The sequence below is a fragment of the Tupaia chinensis genome, unplaced genomic scaffold (assembly GCF_000334495.1).
Source record: "Tupaia chinensis unplaced genomic scaffold, TupChi_1.0 Scaffold143584_1, whole genome shotgun sequence".
NCBI classification, from domain to species: domain Eukaryota; kingdom Metazoa; phylum Chordata; class Mammalia; order Scandentia; family Tupaiidae; genus Tupaia; species Tupaia belangeri.
Genome location: NW_006203430.1, coordinates 3,950,087 through 3,973,929, shown reverse-complemented (window position 1 = coordinate 3,973,929; position 23,843 = coordinate 3,950,087). Strand labels below are relative to the sequence as shown.

Sequence of the window (23,843 nt, the reverse complement as noted above, 5' to 3'; positions counted from 1 at the left end):
TGGACATAACCAATAAAGGGAGATGACAATATACACTATAAATCCCTTTCCCCAAATCTCTCTAAAATAATAAGCAAAGACAGAAGTGACATAAATGATAAGTGACATCTATTCTCATGTTAACATTTGACAAAACAATTACATTTCACAAATCTATTAGAAAGTCAGTAGATAATGAACTTTTAACATGGTTTGAGTTATATTAACGAATATACTGAATTGTATTAATAACTATTTGTAGGAAACGACCATTATATTACTATCACATATATGTTGGGGGTAGGTGATGATACAAAACTAAGTGTAAGTCTTAACTTAAAAAACTTAAAAGTCAGGGGGGCCAGCAGATGGAGTAATGGTTACATCACTGGACTCCTATATGGTTGGTCAACTGTGGTTCAAGTATTAGAACTGGCAGCTTCAAACTCATGCTGGGTGCGTGTGAGTGCATGCCCAAAATCCCGAGAGGAGATGGGACTGCAGCGTGGCCATCCCCCCCTGGGGGGTGATTTCTCGCTTTTTGTCTGTTGATCTCTGTCTCTCCAGTGAGTACACACGCCCTATAGCAAAAAATAAATAAATAAATAAAAATTAAAAAAAATCTGTCTCTAAGAAAATTTAAAAACCTTATAGTCAGATCCAAGTTTAACTCCCACCTTTTCTCTGGAATTCAACTAAATAAACTCAAACTTCCTGGACTCCTTTCAACCACCTTAAAATCAAGACTGAAGTAATCCAGCTCTGTTGTGGTTTGAGTGTCCTCACTCAAATTTATGAAACTGGACACTCAATGTGGCAGGTAGGTGGTGTCTGGGACTTGGGGACAGATCTTTTATGAATAGATAGACGGATTCCCTCTAGCTCTTGATTAGTGTGCATTGTCAACTAACCTGAGATCAGGCTGAAAGAAAGTAAGCCAGCTGCCAGTATGTTTCTCTTTCGGCAGGCCTTTCCATTTTCCCACCATGGGGTGAAGTAGCATGCAATCCTCCCCAGAGTTGAGTAGATGCCAGTGGCATGGCTTTTGGACTTTCCAGTCACCAGAATCATGAGCAAAATAAATCTCTTTTCTTTACAAATTATTTAGTCTCAAGTACCTTGTTAAGACAGTAAGAGAACAAGACAAACTCCTTACCCTTCCCCAACTATGTCCTCTTGCTGCCTTAAGTGAGTATTCCCCATCTCTATGGCACAATCATCAACTCAGTTAACTCGAATTTAAAAGCAAGGAGCCACTTTCAATACTCTCAGTTACTAAACTTCCAAATCCAACTGTTTGTGGTTTTATTCTCTAGTTAAATCTATATTCTATTACCAAAAATCACAGTCTCAGCTCAAGTTCTCATCATAATTTTATCTAGGTCAGTACCTTAAACCACAAGGTGGCCAGCACTATAGATCATATTATGTTTCTTCTCATCTGAAGGCTCTCCTCTCTAGGATAAATAAAAAATCCAAAGACAGTATATGACTTTTCAAACTCTTGACAGTCTACTCACTACGATTACTCATTGAACTCTACTTTTTGCTAGGCAAACAGAGCCATTAAGTAGCTTGTCCAAGGTTACCTAGTAAGGGATGTAGCCTAGGGTGCTTTTTTCTGATTTCAAGTACATTCTACTTTGCCTACCATCTTTCATTCCCCTCTTTGCCACATACATTACACATCAGTATACTACTTCTCACCCAAACTTCCAGGCATACTTATGTGCATTGCTTTGTTGCTCTTTATTATTTTCCATCTGCTTAACAGGGATATACTTCAATGATCAGGGAGCAGAACAGTTCAAAAGTTTATAAATGGGAAGGACTTAGGGGTAGTAATCGATTGCTGAATGATGGACAGGGAGCTTGTTTTGAGAGTACGTTGCGATGGCATTTACTTAGATTATATGCTTATGTGAAGTGGTTTAAAAGGAGATAAAGTTAAACTCCCACTCAACCCTTGGGAACACTACTGGTTTGGAACCACTCTAAAAGGTGTGTGTGCATTTTTATCCCTATTATTCTGATCCCTGGGATATGGGAGGTCAAACAGTATCCATTTCCCAGAAAAAGCAAAGACGCTATCTGCTTCCAAAATATCCTCAATGCATTTTACATATTCTGGTTAATTAAGTGTATAAACACACTCACACACACCTTTAGCTTCCTGTAAACTTATAAAAAGTATACTACTTTATTATAGCATCTGCCTAAAATCTACAGCACGCAGAGAATGTATCACAGAGAGGGAGAGGGGTGAGAGTGTGGTTACTGAGGGAAAAAAGGTCTGCCTATGGAATTTTGGGGACTCGTGGAGGGAAGGTAACATCCACTGAGGTGGCTGTAACTGTTTTGCTTCTGTTTTCTATTAGGTCATCAGGAAGTTTTTCTATGCAAAATGAGTCATGATTTTCTTGATGATCCAATATATATTCAAAAGATATTTCATATATATATAACTCTAATTTGTACCTAAGAACTCTCATAATGCCTAGCATACAGTAGATGCTTGGTGTTGCAGAAATGCACAGTATCAAATTTTGCTACTAAGTAAGAAATTAAGTACGGGTAACTTATTGCGCAGTAAGAGGAGCAGAGGAGGAGAAAAAGTCATCAAATACTAATTTACCTTCTCTATAATTTTATACAGAATTCAGGTATCAATACTAAATTAGTACTGTCAAATTCATTGTGTAAGTCTCTTCTGAACTCAGCACTCTGAAGTAGTAGCCCACATTTAATCCACATGTCATCCACCTCCCATACCACCTGCCACAGTGAGCACATAGCACTATTGGATTTGCTTCAGGAGCTACTGTTGGCTTTCACAACACAGCATGAATTTTTCACATGTCATGTACTGACATGCCTCTTTTTATATGGAGCATTTATTTTTTTATTTTTTAAAGAGGTTTTTGCTTTAGGGTGCATGTGCTCGCTGGAGACAGAGACAATGAGAGGGAAAGTGAGAAATCACCCCCTGGGAGGATGGCAACACCGCGTTTCTTTTTCCTCCATTCTCCTCCTGGGATCTTGGGCATGCACACAAGCATCCAGCTTGAGTTTCAAGCCACCAGGTCTGGGACTTGAACTGTAATCAGCCATGTGGGAGTGATGTAACCACTATGCCATCTACTGGCCCATCTCTTTTTATTTTTAACTGGCCAGAAGGTGGATGTGCTTGCTGGAGAGTAACAGAAAGATAGACAGAAAGTGAGAAATCAACCACTGGAGGGACGGCCACACTGCAATCCCTTCTCCCATTCTCTTCTCAGGATCTTGGTTACATATACATAAGCAATTGGCCTTATTTTTAAGCCGCTGAGTCTGAGAATTGAATCACACGGTTGGCCATGTGGGATCAAATTTCCTTAATTTTGAGTACAGAAATCAAGTAACATGGAAGTGCATTTTAAGGAAAACGTTATATATGAGAATGTATTCTTTCACTAAAGGGTTTTAGTTAACGTAGGCTCTATGGCAAAAAACAAAACAAAACAAAACAAAAAAAGATTTCTTTTTCAGCACCTTTTTGCCAAACAGAAATTGTTACAGTAAACCATCATGAAGTAGGGCTCAGTTATGGCATAACTCATAATAGGTATAATTACACAATATGTAAATTCGTATTTCAGTTATATGTTGACATCACAATCATATGACTCTGAATTTGCAATACTCAGTAACAAACAGCCTGGTGCAGTGGAAAAGTATATAGGTTCTGGCATTAGCCCTAGTTCAAATCTCTGCTCTGTTTTTAGGGATTAAAATTCACAGGGCTATTGTGAGGATTTAATGAATTTACGTAAAGTGCCTGGAATATCCTTGGAAGATAACATGCATGTGATAAATATTAACTCACTACCTAGGAAGAAAGAAATGCAAAATGTAAATTAAAACAATTTATGGGCCAGCCTATGGTATGATGGTTAAGGCAGCTAGATTGCACAGTTTGAGTCTCGGTTCTGGTGGCTTGAGAAAGATGCTGAAGATACTGGGTGTGTGTGTGTGTGGGGGGGGCATACCCCAAATCCTAAAAGGAGGCAGAAATGAAGAAGGAACTGTGGTGTGGCCATACCCCACAGGAAGGGCGGAGTTTGGTTCTCGCTTTTCCTGTTTCTCTCTGGCAAGAGCACATGCCTCTGGCAAAAAAAAGAAAAAAAGTATGTATATTTAATACCAACAGTAAAGCATGTTATGTTCACTTAAAAAGGTCAAAGTTTGATCCCACAACTTTGCATACTTGTTTAACTCTGTAATTTAAGATTGAAGATAAAAAAGGTTCAAGGTAACTCTAGATAGTTCACTTATTACAAGGCTACAATGGATGGGGTCATTTAGAATAAGAAAAATAGAACTCATCAGTCTTTCAAGTAAGCAATGGAAATGTATAAAAACAGACTTATGAGAGGGTACATGGGGAGAGAAATGAAATGAACCAAGAAAAGTATTTTCTTGTATCTAATATTTTAATCTATCAGTGTTTGGGGGAGTCTATGTGTGCGTGTGTGTGTATACACACAGCTTATTTTATTTAAACAGTGATCTGTGTAATTGCTGGTGCCACGGTGTACAGACAAGATAGAGGAGCTTTATTTCTTGGTCTCTTTCTCTCTGAACAGAGTCTTGATGATCTCTTCCTTCTTGGCCTGGAGGCACTCCTCATGGAACTTACTTGCTTCCTTGGTTCTTGTTCTTAGACCTGGGGGCCTCAGTCTGGTCTTCCAGGAGCCTCTTGTGGCCCTTATCTGCCTTCAGCCTGTGGAAGTGCTCTATGAGAATCTGCTTGTTCTTGAACACATTCCCTTTCACCTTCAGGTACAGGGGATGATACACGTGGTGGTCAATCTTCTTAGATTTATGGCATCTTCTGAGCAGATGGTGCAGAATCCTCATTGTCCTCATTCAGGTCACATTCTCTGGCATTTTGGCATCTGCTGCACCCTGTCGCTTACCATGCCCATATTCCTATCCTTCCAGCAGGCCAAGGTGTTTTTCTGGCATTGATCCTGGGAATGGATAGTCAGGCTTGTGGATGATCAGCCCATCTTTGATCAGCTTCCAGATTTGCTGACAGGAGTTGGCACTGGCAATTCGATTGGTCTCACTGGGGTCCAACCAGACCTTCTTTGTGCCACAGTGGAGGACACTAAAGGCAAGCATCTTCTGAAGCCTGAGTATACTCATGGCTGTGGTCGCAGAGGCGAAAGGAAAGAACGCAGTCTGAGTTCCTATTTTTATACACAAAGCGTCAGTCACCACTGAAAACCATTCGTGTAAATATTTTGGTACCCCTCAAAAGAGAGGGGAAGGCGGGGAGAGGAGAAATAAAGAAAGGGGGGAGGACACAATAACATAAGCTTTGATCATTTCTAACTACACTTTAGTGCCAGTATGTAACAATTAAAAAAAAAAAGGTGGTGGGGGGAGAGTTTACAACTAAATAACAGGAAGAAATTATTTAATAATAATAAGCCATAGTCCAGTCCGTGGTGGGTGGTTAAAATGGCTGGATCCCACATGTCCAATGGAAGAGTTTGAGTCCCAGATCTGGTGGCTTGAGAAACACGCCAAGGGCATATATATACATGCTCAAAATCCTGAAAAGAGAGCGATAAAGGAAAAGCAATGGCAACATGACCATCCTTCCCCTGAGAGGGCACTTTCTCTCTCTCTCTCCCGTGAGAGCATACACCCTCTGGCAAATTAAATAAAAAAAAAAAAGCCATGGTAAAAACTTAAATACTGAATTTATGCAATTGTATGAACTATGTCACTTATCTCTGTGACTTTTTTATATGCTCAGAATATTACTATATAATAATGTTAATAATATTAAATCTATCCATGATCATAAAGCTATAAAGTGACAGAGGTAAACATTCAATCCCAAGTTTCTCTAACTCCAAAAATGGGTTCTCTTAATCATCATGTCACTTACAAATATTTAAAAAGTCACTGAACACAAGCAAGCTGAACTATACAAGTATCTAGTAAAATGATGCCATACTCTGTTCTTAAGCATTCAAAAGAATGCCTTCTATAACACAAACAAATCTGCCACAAAAATCTAGGCTCTAGAATAAAGTAATAATTTAAATGAGATTACTATTACTAATTAACACATAAGATGCTTAGAATAATAAAGACACATAATGCTGTCAATCATATGTAAGATTGAATTCCAAATTAGAACTTGATATGCTTATTCTTTACTTGATTTTGAGATATTCACATCTCATATATTAAGTATCTTGAGTTACGTATCCCATCAAAAAGCTAAACATCTCATTTATAAATACTGATACAGTTTTAATGAAAAATATCAGGCTTTGACTAACCTAAATGACTATTAGCTAGTGTAGTTGGATTCAATTTTCTATCTGTAGAATCATAAATAGAAAAGGACATTTTAAAATATTTTAAGGCTGCAATAGCATATGAAGTATGATGCCATAATCCTCACCCAACTTCGGCCAGCTCCAGATTATGGACGTGCCAGCTGCACTCAGGGAGGTCTTTGGATGAGAACACAGAATCTTTCCATGTGGGTCAGCCTTGGAAAGTGTTGGATTTTACTGCATTTTTACTGTGCTGTCATCCAGTCCCCATGAATATTTCATTTTAACCTCATGTTAGAGTTTTACTTTTTTTTTTTTTTTTTAAAGGTTTTTGTCATAGGGCGTGTTTACTCACTGGGGACAGAAAGAGACAGTGAGAGGGGATGAGAACACAGAATCTTTCCATGTGGGTCAGCCTTGGAAAGTGTTGGATTTTACTGCATTTTTACTGTGCTGTCATCCAGTCCCCATGAATATTTCATTTTAACCTCATGTTAGAGTTTTACTTTTTTTTTTTTTTTTTAAAGGTTTTTGTCATAGGGCGTGTTTACTCACTGGGGACAGAAAGAGACAGTGAGAGGCTGAGAAATCACTCCGGGGGCAAGACCATTAAGTGTGGGTCAAAGGCTAACATTAATATTCTGAGATTTTGAACACTCATGTACACATGCCTGTCATAACTTTCAGGCTGCTAGGACTGGGACTTGAATTGCGGTTGGTCATGTGAGAATCCAGCGCCTTAACCACTAGGTCACCTGCTGGCCAAGTTTCTCTATTTTTAAAGCTAGTATTTATCAAATATTAATTCTGTGAGAGTCAATGATCCATACGCATTCATATATTAACTCACTTACTCAATACCATACCTCTATGGGCTATATGCTATAATCTCTTTTTTTTTTTTTTCTTCAGTCTTTTGCCATATGGTGGATGTGCTCAATGGAGAGACAGAGGAAAGTGATAAACCATCCCCTAACAAGGATGGCTAATGTCCTAATCCCTTCTCCTACATTCTCCTCCTAGGATTTTAGGCATGCACACACATATGCATGATTTTCAAGCCACTAGGTCCAGGACCCAAACCCAGTTGGCCATGTGGGAATACAGTGTCTTAACCACCACACCAAATGCTGGCCCTATTCCAAAGATGTGGAACCTGAGCACATACAGGGTTAACTAATTTGCCTGAGTTCAGAGAGCCAGAGATCATATCTGGATATGTATAGTGCTAATCTGAGCTCTTATGATTAATATAGCCATTTTAAAGAGCAGAGTCAAAGAAACTAATTATGAGTTGACTTCCCTACAAAATTCCTACAATGTCAAAAGCTTCTGTGTGTGTATGTATGTACTCAATCAGAATTAAGCATTCTAGGGTCCAGCAGTTAACATAATGGCTATGTCATTGGACTCCCATGTAGTCGATAGTGGTTCACATCCTGGACCCAGTGGCTTAAAACTCACTTGGCGTGTGTGCGTGCGTGCCCAAGATCCTGAGAGGAGAATGGAGGAGAAGGGATTGCGGCGTGGCCATCCCTCCTGGGGTGTGATTTCTTACTTTCTGTCTCTCTCTCTTTCTCTCTCTGTCTGGCGAGTGCACGCGCCCTATAGCAAAAAAAAACCTCTTCAAAAAAAAATATTAAGCATTCTTTTAAAACTCTGAATATGATGAAGAAAAAACTATCTTTACATTTGAAGCATATTTATTTATACTTCATTTTTATTCAGAGATGAGCTAGTAGGGCGCTCGCACGCATGCACATTTTCTCTCTATGTGTGTGTGTGTATATGTGTGTGTGTATATGTGTGTGTATGTATATGTGTGTGTGTGTGTGTATATGTATATGTGTATGTATATATATATATATATATATATAGTGACTACTGGGGCTAGTGGATTATATGGTGGTTAGGGCAGCTGGACACCACATGGCCAACCATGTGGTTTGAGTCCTGGACCCAGCTGTTTGAAAATCATGCCAGGCACGTGTGAGCACATGACCAAAATCCCAAGAGGAGAATGGAGGGGAAAGGACTGTGGTGCGGCCACCTCCCCAAGGGGTGATTTCTTGTTTTCTCTCTCTTTCTGATGAGTACACGCACCTTATAGTAAAGAAAACAAAAAGTGATCATTGGAGACATATTTATTTATGTATTTATTTTTATTGAAGAGACTCAATTAAAAAATTAACAGAGACTACTTGGTTAAAACAGGCTGACTTCTCATCTGGCTCTTCCCCCCCATCCGCCTCCACCACACACTCTGTACCATCCAGTCTTTACCAACTACTTTTCAAATGTAAAAATACATTTAAGAATGAGAAATGTGATGCCAGTTTTTTTCCTTTGTGCATAACATGCTCTTCTGTTTCTGGAAGTGTATAGAATTTTAAGAAATCTTTATCCTTGAAGTATATTACCTGGGTGTGGGCTTATTTTCTCTCCATTAAGAAAAAAGAAATCTTCCTTCATACACAGACATACTTATTTATTCTTTCTTCAATTAAGAAAACCTTTCTTTAGAAAATTTTTCTTCCCAACATTTGTTCTTTTTATAAGATGAATAATATGTATTCTGGGTTTTTATCTTAATAAGGTTTTTGCCAGAGGGTGCATACACTTGCCCTTATAAAAGAGACAGATAGTGAGAAGGGAAGTGAGAAATCACCCCTCTGGGGGTGGGGGAGGGAGAGGATGGCCATACCATAATTCTTTCCCCTCTATTCTACTCCTGAGATTTTGAATACACATGCATATGGGCCTGGTATGTTTTTCGAGCTACTAGATCTGAGTTCACCACTATGCCACCTACTGGAGCCATCCTGGGTATTTTATAAACATATTTTCACATATCTCCAATGTCTTTTTAGTTAAATTGGACAATTAAAGTCTAATTAGTCTTGCTATGTCATGATCCTTCTGTCTCAACCCCGTAAAGAGCTAGAACTACCATCGCTTGCCATCACACTTGGCTTTAGGGTGAACTAGAAATCGAACTCAGGCCTCCCACATGGCCTCAACCTGCAGAGTAGCAGTGTCAATTAATATGTGCCACTGTGGTTGGGCCTCAACATCCTTGTTTTTTTGTGTTTCATGTATTGCCCTTAGATTCCAAATTAGAGCTCCAGGAGTGTCTAATTTATTCTTTAATAACATATATGCTTAATACTTAACTTTATTAAACATATACATTTTAAACCCAAGGACTCTCTAGGTCTCTGATTACTCATTTTTGCAGCTACCTTTTACAATAACGAGAACTTACCCTTCTGCTTCCTACAGTATTTACATTCTCCAGGATCCACTGTTCTGTTTGCTCACTTTGGCCCTTCTTGTTTTTTATTGTTTGTTTGTTTTTTTCTTCTTGTCTTTCATTCAGCTGATTTTCAATTCTTTGGCCTTCTTTCATATCGATAAATGGAAAAACTCGTTTCTTCAGCAGTTTTTTGGAAAGTCTCTGAGCAGGAGGCCTGTTTGTAGTGATCTGTGGTTCTAACTCAGCCCTCTTGCTGAGAGTGTTGCAGAACAAGCTGACTCAAAGTTTGAGAAACTCTCTGGGGTCTCATTAGGAAGAATGTTTCCCAACTACAGCAGGCCTCTATATCTATTTTGAGAGGTTCCTTTGTTCTGCAATAGTTCACTAACCAAAATCCTAATATATTTAATTAGATAAATTTAACTGTTATTTATGTTCCACACCCAAAAAAGTAACATTAAAAAAAAAAAACAACACCCTGCATTTTAGGATTAAAAAATCTTCAGTGTTCACATCTCTAAATTGAGAAATATAGTTTATAGACAGAAATAAAACACTAAGTAGTATTATCTAGTCTTTTCTAACTTTCCATTTCTAAACCTCAACTCTCCAAAGTAAAGAGAGTGATTTACCTCTACACAAAAATAGCAGTCAAGCATCTATTTGGAAATAATATACCAGATGAGAAGAATTTTCTCATCAAATTTTCACTGTATTTCTATAGTAATGGACACTGGTAAAAGAATTACAGTTAAAGCCTAGGTGTAAGGTAGAGAGGGAAGAAAACATAATAAGTAGCTGAAAATACTAAGTCTAAAAGCAAAATTTACATGGGAAATATAATCAAGTACCACAGCACTCTATATACTCTTTTTAGTCACCATACAATGCCTTTCTACTAAATTGTCAGCAACAAAGAAACTGATGCTATAAAGAATAAATCAAGATTTTTTTCCTCTGAAAATACGACTAGTATCACTACAAAAATTTTGACATCACTAAAGGAAACTGACAAAATCACCCAATCTGTTATTCCATTATAAATATACATATAAATTACATGGAGGTCCTTTTAACCATGACTAGATAAAATGCTTTTTTTTTCCTGCAGACAGGATGATATAGCTAAAGTTGAATTCATTTAAATGTATGAATATATAATTAATATTTTTAAGACAAAGGTCTTTTTTATTTTAGGATTCTGCCCAAATGTACCCTTTATGGAGTGTTTTGGTCTATTTAATGAATAAATATTCAGCAATCTCTCACACTATAATGTGACAGACTCACTTTAAGTCGCTAGGCACTAGTAGAAATTCAATTTTTATGAAAAAGCATCAAGCTAGTATTTTTATCAAAAAGCTTATTAGCTTTGGTATTTGCAATAAATAATTTCACATCGTTTCAGGCAAATACACTTAAAATTTCTTGATTACTATATTTACACAAACTTTAAAGAGAAGTATTTAGCAGGCTCTTATTTTATGTAACAAAACTAAAAGATGTATATTAATTTGCAGTCATTTAGAGAATACTGATGCTACAATCACTATTTCCCATTAATTGTTCCACGTATGATCAAGCCAAAGATACAGAATTTATGTAATTTTTATAGACACTTCTTTTCTTCTCTTTAAAGTTTTTTCCATAGGGTGTGTGCTCTTTTGGAGAAAGAGAGAGACAGTAAAAGTAAGAAATCACCCCCATAGGTGGGATGGCCACACGGCATTCTCCTCCTGGGATTTTGGGCATGCATGCACATGCACCTGTGTGATTTTCAAGCTAACTGTGGTGTTGGGACTTGAACCATGGTTGGTCTCATGGCATTCCAGTGCCTTAACCACCACACCATCTGCTGGCCCCTGAATACTTCAAAAGAGTGAATTTTTACAGTGTATGGTAATTTAGATATTCATAATTTCTTTCATTTTTTCCTTCTTAAAATATGACATATATTTTCCCTTTAAAAAAAAAAACCCTCCACGTGTAATTTAAAATTTTTAGGCTTTGAAACTAGGCTGATATAATCTACATAAAATAAAAGATAAAATCTGTACTGTTTTAAAGCACTGACTTTCAAAAATAATGATCCATACAGGTTTTGTTGCTTAAGATACAGGTAGAAACAAGCTGATATGTACATAAAAGGTTACAAAATTAAAATTCAGAAGTCTATGTGCAAAGATACCATATATATTATGCACGGGAGGAAAAGTAGAGCATACAAAACACTGTAATAGATTTATTAAATTTTTTTTAAAGAATTTTTGCCTTACAGTGTGTGTACTTGTCAGAGACAGGGAAGAACAGTAAGAGGGAAAGTGAGAAACAACCTTCCCAGAGGTGATGGCCATATTGTCATCTATTCTCCATTCTCTTCCTGGGAGTCTGGGCATACACGTACACACACCTGCCATGATTCTCAAGCCTCAGGGCCTGGGACTCAAATAGCAGTTTGCCATGTGGGAGTACAGCCACCTTAACAACCATGCTACCTGCTGGTCCCTGGAATTTCTTTTTATCAGTCAGTAACTGTCATTAAACAGAAATGGTGATTGCCTATCATGCTGTATATGCTGAGACCTTGGCACTTAATAGATAACCTAAGTGCCTACTTAATTTATTGTGCTAACCATGGATGTCACAGAGATATGTGAAAAAGGTGCTGAAAACCAAACATGGTGCTTGCCATTACTTATCAGCTTCAGAACTAGACCTAATCAAGGAGGTCATTAACAGTCCTGTTTATATAAAATAAGATTTTTGGGTTATAAATGGACTATGCTTTTTCCTTACTAGGCCTAACTCCTATTACCTAACAAATATACTGAAGTTATTAAAACATACCGTTTGGAAAGGAAAAAGATAAAACGCTACTTATATTTTAAGTTTACATGCTAAGTGAAGAAATCTTTAACTCTAGGTAAATATAAATATGCAAAATTCTTTTACCCTATAAAATGCTCTATTGAGTCTAAATTCCTAATGATCCAATGTGTTGATATATACTGGACCATCTAAACATACCCTATGTAACTTCTTCCTATAGTCTTTGTACTATGTTTAAAAAGTTTAGTTTAAAACTTCCTAAGGTGATACATCTTCCTACTTATTACTAAACTTTTAACATCCCAGAGTCCATTAGGTAAAAAAAATTCTGGTATATTTTGACTTAAATAATCGTTTTGTTATCTTTTGACTTATTAACTCTTACAACTCTACTAAGAATGTACCAACAGTCATATTTTCATAGTTCCTGAAACATAAAACTGAAGAAACGAGTTTCATCAATTATGACAATAATTTATAATAGTACATTTTACTATTTTAACATCGAGAAAATAAGATTTTCACATACTGGTCATTTTCTGCATTTCATTGCACAGGAATGTATTCAGTACATACCAGTGTGTAACAATATTTCTTTTATTTTTTTAAACTCTCCTGATCTGTTTTACAGTTGACTCTGAAAGTAGCTTGTGTATTTACTATGATGGAATATTTTCTTGGTTAAGTTAAAGTATGCAAGTGAGGAAAGTTTATAGCAGTTGCTTATCAAACAAGGCCAGATTATTAGTAAAGATAGTAAAAAGTAAAGAGCTCTTCTAATACTAACTGGCATTTTAAACTTTGTTCTCTGGGTGCTCTAAGAAATAAAACCAATGTCTGGCAGAGCTGTCAATAAAATTTCCACATTGGTAATTAATAAGTGTCAGAAAGTATGGAACAGGAAGAACCATGTGACAATAGGTAACATCACTACAGCGTAAGAGGAAGATCTGGTTCTCTAAGGGTTGAGTTCTCAGCACAGCAAGAAGCTAGTATGTTGTAGCAAACATTATTAGAATTTGTGAATAAGAAGGTAATGTGGAATAAGACTGAGTAAAGGACAGGACTCAGGGGTAAAGACTAAAGACTTATGCAAATTTAAAAGTGCCACATAGGGGACCGTAGGTGACTTGGTGGTTAAGGCACTGGACTCCCATATGGCTGACTGTGGTTTGAGTCCCAGACCCAGCAGCTTGATAATCATGCTGGGCACATATGTCTGCATGTCCAAAATCCTAAGAGGAGAATGGAAAAGGGACTGTGGTATGGTCATCCCCTCTGGGGAATGATTTCTCACTTTTCTTTACTCTCTCTCTCACCAGCCAGCAAAACCCTAAAGTATATGACTTATTTATATACAAACAAGCAGTATTAACTAGGCCATGTACTTCTGAATAATATAGAGAAACATCTGATACGTGTGACATAAAATTGTTACTCAAAGTGTAGTCCACTGAAATGAATCCAATGGTTTATTACTGATCTGTGATGAAATAAGGGGTTTGTACAAAAACGACACTTTATTTCAGCTGATTTTTTTTTTTTATAGCATGTTTTCCTTTTCGATTAAGAAAGCATGGCAGTGATTTACATCCTGGCACAAGTTCCTTAGTTTGAGGACTGGTAAAAGTCTGTGAAATGGCTATTCTTTATGCCAGCACAATGCCTAGCTGAATATACCATATTTGAATGCTACATATATGACACACCTTTTTCTTTACTGCAGATTTATTAAGTTCTGAAATTCAATCTTAATTATTCTCTAACTTTGCACGCTTAAAGTGTATCTGTCACATAGATGACATGATATACTAGATGGAGAACAACGCTATTGGGCTTCACACATACAAATACGGGCAGTTCAACTAATTCTTGATTAAATATTAAGATGTTCTGAATTTAGATTGGATACAGTTAGAAAAAAACTAAGTCTAGCAAGGACCTCATGTAAATTTAGCAATAAATTGTGGGTATTTTCATCAGTTTTTTTCAGCAACTCCAAAATCTTTGTATGATACTTACTGATGATTTCTGCATCATTCCTCTGAAGTACTTTGATCAAGCAATAATTCAGGCACATTCATCATGTTGAAAATAAATGTTCTGAAAAATCAATACACAGCTGATGAACAAATGAAATAATCAAGTTCAGTGAAAATTTCAAGAGGTTCTATGAGATGTGTTCTGCTCTAATGAAATATGTTAAAATAAAAAACCTTTCTTTTCCAGTGGGAAAATTTTGTTGTAGCACTTCTATCTAGTGGAAGTTTATGTAGAATGTTATACTAAAGGCTGTTTTTCATAGCTGCAGTTTTGTTGTTGAGATCAAAATTAAAGAGTTCATAGCCATGGGACTAACAGTTAGTGTAATGGCTATGTTGCTGGACTCCCATGTAGTCGACCACGGTTTGAGTCCCGGACCTGGTTACTTAAACTCACGCCGGGTGTGTGTGTGTGTGTGCATGCCCAAGATACTGAGAGGAGAATGGAGGAGAAAGGATTGTGGCGTGGCCATCCCCCCGGGGGGTGATTTCTCGCTTTCTGTCTCTCTGTCTCTTTCTGGTGACCGCACGCACTCTATAGCAAAAACCTCTCCAAAAAAAAAGAAAAGAAAAAAAAGTTCATAGCCATGATAAATATGATTCACATACCATATAAAATTTTTTCTACTTTTCAAATTGTATCTTTTTATTTCTCATGGAAACCAATATAATTTCATTATATTTCATAGTATATAAATATTCATTTTATATTCAATATTATAATCTGGATTCTTCATAGCACAAAGACATTCTATGGACTTTCAGCCTGTAACTAGTAGATTTTCAAGTATTTTGAAAGCAAGAATTAACAGGAGTTAGGGATGATTACATAAGTATTTCCTATGCTCTTAATCAGCTGCATCTCTAGTGCTTAAACAATGCCTAATACACAGTGAATGCTCAAAATAGTTGTTGAATAATTGAACTGAAGAAAAAAGAGGAAGAGAAGTTTAAGATGATTTTCAAGAATATGACTTGTATGTACAGATGAATCATATTACCATTAGTTAAAACAGAAAAAATGTGTGTAAATGGGGGGTTCCATTTGGGTATACCGATTTTTGAAATTTTTCTATGGAAATTTAAATGGTAATATCCAGAAGGAAGCTAAATATGTAAGTTTGAAGCTTAAGAGAGAGGTTTGAGGGAACCAGCAGTTAGCGTAATGGCTATGTTGCTGGACTCCCACGTTGTCAACCGCAGTTCGTGTCCATACCTGGTGGCTTAGAACTCATGCCGGGTGCGTGTGCGTGCGTGCCCAAGATCCCGAGAGGAGAATGGAGGAGAAGGGACTGCGGCATGACCATCCCCCCTGGGGGGGGGTGATTTCTCGCTTTCTATCTCTATGTCTTTCTCTGTCTATCTGGCAAGTGCACACGCCCTATAGTGAAAAAATCTCTCAAAAAAAAAAAAAAGAGAAAAGTTTGAGATAGAAAAAAATATATCTGAAAGTCCTTGTCGTATGAATGTTAGTTAAAACTGTGAGTGTGGGTGAAATTTATAATAGGAAACTATGTAGCAAGAAAAGAGGGTCCAGAAAGAAAAAGCCTTGGAAAAACCAACACAGGAGTATATGGAAAAAAAAAATGAAAAAATAAAGACCAGATTCTAGAAGGAAACTGAGAAGGAACAGTTTGGAAAGCAGGATGAAAGTCAAAGAGAATTTTGTCCCAGAAACTAAGGCAAGAGAATTTTCAGAAGAACACGAGCAACACTGTCAAGTTTGACAGTTCAAAAGGACAAGGACTAAAATACAGCTAAGAGATCTGGCAATGAGATGATCATATATGATCTTAGTAAAAATAGGTTCCATGCAGTAGAGTCTACAATGTGCTTTCAATAGCTTAGTTGTTAAGGGAAGGATGGTAAAGGATTAAAAAGAGATGCAGGACAAAGGAAGATTCTGTTGAGAGAGCCGTGTATTTACGTATTAAAAACCCCCCACGTGATTGTTTCCAGTTCTACTTCTACCTCCTTTCCCTCCATCCAAATCATCACCTTCTCTGCCAATAATCCCCCAACACCTGCCTCATCCGTGGCTTGGCAGACTGCTCTATGCTTATACAATTTTACATAAACATACATGTAAGTTTTAAAACACTGCTCATTTTACAAAAATGAGGTATGATTTATCTTGAGTCTTCCAACTCAACAATATTTTATAAAAATCTAAGTACAGCACTAACATACTTCATGATTGTGTAATAGTTTGTTGATGCATCCAATCAACCCCCTAGTAATGAATATGGTCTTTTCCCTACTAAAAAAGAGTCCTACATAAATGTGGGATATTCCTAGTAATGAAATGCTAAATCAAGAAACATAAATCTAAGAATATTTTTGTAATCATAAATTTTAAACTGACATGTAAGCAGACAGAATGTTATACAGAAATTCGTCTCAGGTCCAATCACTATTAATATTTGGCCAATTCATACCTCCACATACTCCGTTCTCTAATCATTCTGAAGCAGATCCCATTCATCCTATCATTTCATCCATAAATATGTTAGTATGTATCTCTAAAATAAGAGTGCTTGTATTCTGTTAGCTGTTTTTCAAAAAGATAGTAACAGTTCACATATCTCCCTCCCTTCTTATCCCTCCCCCACCAGGTAAGCAGTTTTATATGTTGTTTGTTTAGAAACCTATTATTTCTTTTTTTGGTGTAAGAAAAAAACAGATATTCACATGCTCTTTTTTTTTCTTTTTCTTTTTTTTTTTTTTTGAGAGGTTTCTGCTATAGGGGACATGCACTCACCAGAAAGACAGAGACAGACAGAAAGCAAGAAATCACCCCCCAGGGGGATGGCCATGCCACAGTCCCTTCTCCTCTTGGGATCTTGGGCACACATGCACATGTGCCTGGTATGAGTTTAAGCCACTGGGTCTGGGACTCTAACTGCTGTCTACTACATGGGAGTCCAGCAACATAGCCATTACGCTAAATGCTGGTCCCCACATGCTCTTAAAATATTTAAATGTCTAAAATTATTTTTCTTTTACCCTGACAGTAATACTTGGCCTGTACAGGAATTCTTTTTTTTTTTTTTTTTGGAGAGGTTTTTCACTATAGGGCGCGTGCGCTCGCCAGACAGACAGAGACAGACAGACAGAAAGCGAGAAATCCCCCCCCAGAGGGGATGGCCACGCCGCCAATCCCTTCTCCTCCATTCTCCTCTCGGGATCTTGGGCACGCACACACTCAAGCCCGGCGTGGGTGTCAAGCCACCGGGTCCGGAACGTGAACTGCAGTCGACTATGGGGGAGTCCAGCGACATAGCCATTACGCTAACTGCTGGTTCCCAATATAGGAATTCTTATACTGCAGTTCTTTTCTCTCAGTAGTCTGAGCTGCATGTTAGAAGCTCAATGCCAATCTGATGGTATCCTTTGTAGGTAACTTGTGTTACCTAAGGAGTGTGACTAACGCTATATCTAGAGAAATATTATGTATGTTTTCATCAATCTACTTGGAATTCAGTCCCACAACTGACAGCTTCAGATTTTTCTCTTTTTAACTCAGAAAATTTTTCTTCTATTATTTGCATAATTACTGCCTACCCTCCACCTGTTTTTCTCCCTTTTTAAGTTCTCATAAATATTATTAATATGTTAGATTCGTTAGGTCTCCTGGATCTATGTCTTTGGACTTTTTTCTTTCATAATGTTCTCTTTATATTTTTGCTCTAGGGTATGAAGATTTACTTTACTAGATTTTCTAGTTCGATAATTTAAGTCTAACAGTGACCATCCCTACATCATCTACTGAGTTGTTTCATTTGTATAAATCATGTTTTACTAGCTTCCCAAAGTCTTTTTTATGCTATATTTGCATTTTCTTTAATGCCTATTTTTGCTGTTGTTGAAGTTACCTATTTTCTTTAACACTTATATTTAGCTAACGTTGTTCAAATCATTTTCATATTTCCTTTTATTTTAAAGAATTATTTATTGGGAACCAGCAGTTAGCGTAATGGCTATGTCGCTGGACTCCCACGTAGTCGACCACGGTTCACGTCCTGGACCCGGTGGCTTAAAACTCACGCCAGGCACATGTGCGTGCGTGCCCAAGATCCTGAGAGGAGAATGGAGGAGAAGGGATTGCGGCATGACCATCCCCTCTGGGGGGTGATTTCTGGCTTTCTGTCTCTATGTCTCTGTCTGTCTGGCGAGCGCATGTGCCCTATAGCAAAAATCTCTCCAAAAAAAAAAAAGAATTATTATTTATTTAACTTTATTTGTTCATTCATTTGTTTTTAATTTGACCAGAGAAAAACAGAGAGATGGAAAGCGAGAAAGCAAGCCACCTGGTCCAGGACTTGAACTGTGGTCAGCAATATGGGGGAGTGTCCAGCACCTTAACCACCATGCCACCCATTGGTCCCCATTCTTTCACATTTCTAGGCATCCTTGGAAGGTTAATTTTCTTCATTATTTCACTGAAACCTAATGTTGGAGCAGTCCAAATGGAAGTCCTCTGCAAGAGGTGGAAGGCAAAGTAGCCTTTACCCTGAGGCTGCTAGTCAGTAGGAGGAAGCCTCTCTGTTCTCTAATTCATGATGAACTACTTCGGCCTACAGTTTTAGCCATTTCTCAGATTTATGGGGGATGGAGAGTTTAGGCATAATCTCCAAATGGCTATTTTTCTTATCTCAATGTAAAAAATATTCAAAAAGCCATATCTGTGTAAAAAACACTTGAGTTGTTAACATTTTTACTGGAGGGTGGAGGTAAAAATAGGTATTAAAAGCAACACTGCTACATTCACAATTTTGCCTGCAGTTCTGGCTACATTCATTAACACTACTTGCTTTAAATACTGAAGTTAATCCTGTACTAATGTTTCATATATATGTGTGTGTATACATATATATACATATATATATATGTATACACACATTATATATATATATATATTTTTTTTTTCTCTTACTTCATTTCCCACTCTCCATCCTTCTTCTGAAAAGAGTTCTACTTTTGAATGGATATAGTATAGTGGAAGCCCTGATCACTTCCTAAGTGAAACACAGGAACTATCACTGTTGCTGGTCCCTTCTAAAAATCATGAAATACATGTCAGGCTTCTCCCTTAGCAGGTGGCATGGTAGTTAAGGCGCTGGACTCCCACAAGACCAACCATGATTTGAGTCCCAGACCTGGAGGCTTGAAAATCACACCAGGCAAGTGTGTGTGTGTCCAAAATTCCAGGAGGAAAATGGTGTGGTCACCCTCACTAGGGGATGATTTCTCACTTTCTCTCTCAGACTCTCTCTGATAAGTGCATGCACCTCATGGCAAAAATCTTTAAAAATAAATAAATAAATAAATAAATTTCTTAGTATTAAAAAATAAGATTACCAATTTTCTGGATCTTGTGTGTCATTTAACTAAGTTTTGTATAAATCCTTATAAAGAAGGAAAAGATTACCTCTTAAACACTGTTTAGTCTTGCCCATTTAAAAAAAATTTAATGTGCCTTTAAGCCATTTTAATTATTTTTTCCCCCCATAGGTTTTCCTTTTTCTTTTCCATACAATTTATTTACTGAGGAACCAAAGCTGTTTGCTATTTGTGTTTCCTACAATCTGAACTTTGCTGACTGCATATTCTTGGTGCAGGCTAACATGCTCCTCTAGCCTTGGCATTTCACGTAACTTGGCAACTGAATGAATCCTAAGGATTGAAGAGACTTAGGTTTGTTCCTTTGACAAGGCTACAGTGGGAGTATAGTGTGTGTCCTTTCACTGGAGGATAATGATTTCTTTTTTATCCTTTTTAAATTTAATATGGGCAACTGCTGATGCTCAATGTTTACAAATATTAATAAACTGGGGGTTGCAAAATTGTCACAGTTCAATTTTTTTTTACCTTTAGCTGGATCAATCTTACGAGACACTTCTTACCAACAATGAGGTTATTCAGTGCTAGTGTTCTAATTTTTAAGTTTTTTTTTTTTTTTAAGGTAAACTGGTTCTCTATCATCCTCTGATGAAGATGATTATTTAAATTATCATTATAAACCCATAAACTTAAACCTATCTGATAGGTTTCAAACCTCTGCAACTAATACCTTACCCTAAGCTCATATGGTTCCATCTTTGGTTTTTTCAGCAGGAAATTGCTCCAAATTGTCTCCTAGTCTCTGAGAAGACTTTATATTAGTCTAATAATTTCCTTGAAATCTGCAATACAAGACCAATATAAAATCTTATCAAAAGGCTTTAGGAGACAATTTATTCCAAGTTCTTCTTACAAATTTCCTTCCTCAGGCTTGGAGTGATTTTCTTCTAAGAAGCCTTGATATTTTTTGAGTAGAAAAAAAAAATTATTTTTAAGAGAGATTTTTGCTATAGGGCACATGTACTTGCCGGAGAGACAGAGAGACAGAAAGTGAGAAATCACCCCCGAGAGGGGAGGTCCACGTCATAATCCCTTCTCCTCTAGGGATTTTGGGCACACGTGCACACACATGCACCCAGCATGAGTTTTAAGTTGCCAGGTCTAGGACCTGAACTGCAGCTGACTACATAGGGGGTCTAATAATATAACCATTATACCATCCTCTGGTCCCTGAGTAGAAAATATTTTAAGATCATAATCTGGGAACTAGGAACGATTCTTGCTACTGTATTAGTTTTTGCTTTTAAGTCTTTTTCTATGGACAAGAGTGAGGAAATTTAATGTATTTGTACATATTTAATTTCATCTGGAAGTATTTTCAAACTCACAAGAAGTTAGAAGAATAAAAAACACTCAACACTATATATCCTTTAGCTACAGTTGTCTTGTTAATGTTTTGCCTACCCCTTGCTTTATAATTTGCTTTCTTTTCATATGTACACATGCAAGTATATATATACACCTTTTTCCCCCTTCAAGTCTAAGCAGGAGAAGTGCAACACCATGGCCCTATATCCAAACATATTTTGGTGAGTATTTCCTAAAATGAGAATATTGTCATCACAGTACAGTTGTCAACTTCATGAATTTAAATCTACCACCCACATTCCTCATTAAATTATCTTAACAATGTCCTTTACAATAATTTTTTTTTCCCACTCCAGAAAAGAATCCAATCTAGGAGCAGGTATTATTACCTTTACTATTCCTCTTTGGATAGTCTAGAACATTTCTACTACCTTTATTGGTTTCTCACAATACTGCCATTTCTTAATCTTTCATGACACGATATTGGTTTTAGTTTTAAAAAAATACCATTCCTCATGATTATTTCTGTTCAGCTCAAAAATTATGAAAGTAATGCTATAATGTGCATCTCTTCTTCCTTCAATGAACTTAAGTTTGATGGCACAGTCTAGGTGCTGCTACGTTTTTTTTTTCCTTTACTATACAACGACTGGTTTATTCCCTGCTCACTCGTGTAAAGGCCATGAAAATACAATGATCTTCATTAAAAATCCCACCTAGGTTTATCACCCTCTACAGATTCTTGTCTAATCATGTTTATCATGATGGTGCAATATGATCGGTGTTAGGAGTGGGAAATGAAAATAATAAAGGAACTTTCTCTGGAGTGAAAAAGATACTATATTGATGGGGTTCAATGATGTAAGTTCAAGCATCCATCAAAACTCATAGAATGTTATAGAGTTGTAAATTTCACAAATGCAAAATTACAAAAAAATCATAAACAAATATTAAACTCTAGTTAATGAAATGCATCTCAGTTATTTAGGGATGTCTGCATCTCATAATGAAATGCATCAACAATAAAAGGGGCCAGGAGATAATGTAACGGTTACATTGCTGGACTTACATGCAGTCAACCGTGGTTTGAGTCTTGGAACAAGTGCTTTAAACTCACGCCGGGCACGTGTGTGTGCATGCCCAAGATCCCGAGAGGAGAATGAAGAAGGGACTGCAGCATGGCCATCTCCCCTGGGAGGTGATTTCTTACTTTCTGTCTCTCTCTGTCTTTCTGGTGAGCACATGTAAAACAGAGAAGTAGATGACAAAAAAAAAAAAAAAAACACACACCCAAAAAAAAAAAAAAAAAAAAAAAAAAAAAAAACTAAAAAAAAAAAGAGATTTTTGCTATAGGGCACATGCCCTCGCTGGAAAGACAGAGACAGACAGAAAGCGAGAAATCACCTCCATGGGGAGAGTGCCATGCTGCAGTCCCTTCTCCTCCATTCTCCTCTTGGGATCCTGGGCGCATGCACGCGCGCGCACACATGCACCCAGCATGAGTTTAAGCCAGTGGGTCCGGGACTCGAACCGTGGTCGACTACATGGGAGTCCACTGACATGGCCATTATGCCAACTGTTGGTCCCACAAAAATATCTCTTAAAGAACAAATAAATAAATAAATAAGGATAGAGTGATGGATAGAAAGGTGAATGATAATGTAACAAAGGAAACAGAGCAAATGTTAACTGTAAAATGTAGTTGGTACTGGGTATTCACTGTACATTCTTTATGCTAGATGTTTGAATGTTTTCATAATAAAATATTAGTATATAAAAAATAGTACTGTAAATGGTTAAGAGAAGCACAAACAGCAATTGCGTAATTATAATCAGGGATAATTTTCCCAGTATGTGCTAGTATCATATGTGATACCTGCAGTACATATGTTTATGATAGTGGAAGTTAAGATTGAAGAACCATTAGATGACTAAAAGGTGATTCTGGTAATGACGAAAATACTGATGGTAAAATATTTGTGAAAAAAGAAACATTTTGTATGAGAGGAGGAAAATGAACATTATTTCTATATGTGGTATCAATGTGTACATGTAAATGGATAAATACTTTTAAGTAGACATCTATTTTTATTCGTACCCCAATATATTGATTCAAGTAGGCCACAAGACTTTTTATTGTTTTTCAGTTCTTACTGGGAGAAATATAGGTTACTTCGTATTTTTATAATAGTATCTATGAGGCACTTTATACTATCACCAGAAAAATTTATAGACATAATTTTAAATGGGTCCATAAGACGCCTACACTTTTAAAATGATTTCTTTTCCTGTTTTTGGGCATTTGAATCATCATAACTTTTCACTATTACAAGCACTACTATTTTAACAACTGTGTGTATATACACACACAGAGAGCTGTTTTTTATATCTATCTTTATAATTTTTTCATTACTATTAATGTGCAGTTTTTCAAAAAGCACTCTCAACAAAAGTTTTGATGTCCATTTCACTGCAAGCTCACCAATATCTGACCGTGATTTTTTTTTTTTTGAGAAGTTTTTGCTATAGGGCGCGTGCACTCACCAGACAGAGAGAGAGACACAGAGAGACAGAAAGTGAGAAATCACCCCCCGGGGGGATGGCCACGCCGCAGTCCCTTCTCCTCTGTTCTCCTCTCGGGATCTTGGGCACGCATGCACACGCGCCCGGCGTGAGTTT

At 37.1% G+C, this 23,843-nt stretch overlaps 1 protein-coding gene across 6 annotated transcripts in view; it reads right to left on the bottom strand.

Moving 5' to 3' along the window:
• Positions 1–23,843, bottom strand: part of ANKRD12 (ankyrin repeat domain 12) — a 152,124-nt gene that overhangs the window by 36,746 nt on the left and 91,535 nt on the right. Inside the window, exon 2 of one of the 6 annotated variants that reach the window (XM_027766500.1) lies at positions 14,434–14,514. The exons of the other annotated variants lie outside the window; for them this stretch is intronic. Within the exon in view, the coding sequence (XP_027622301.1) occupies positions 14,434–14,491 (58 nt within the window). The 5' untranslated portion in view covers positions 14,492–14,514. The remainder of the gene's footprint in view (positions 1–14,433; positions 14,515–23,843) is intronic. 6 annotated transcript variants of the gene reach the window in all.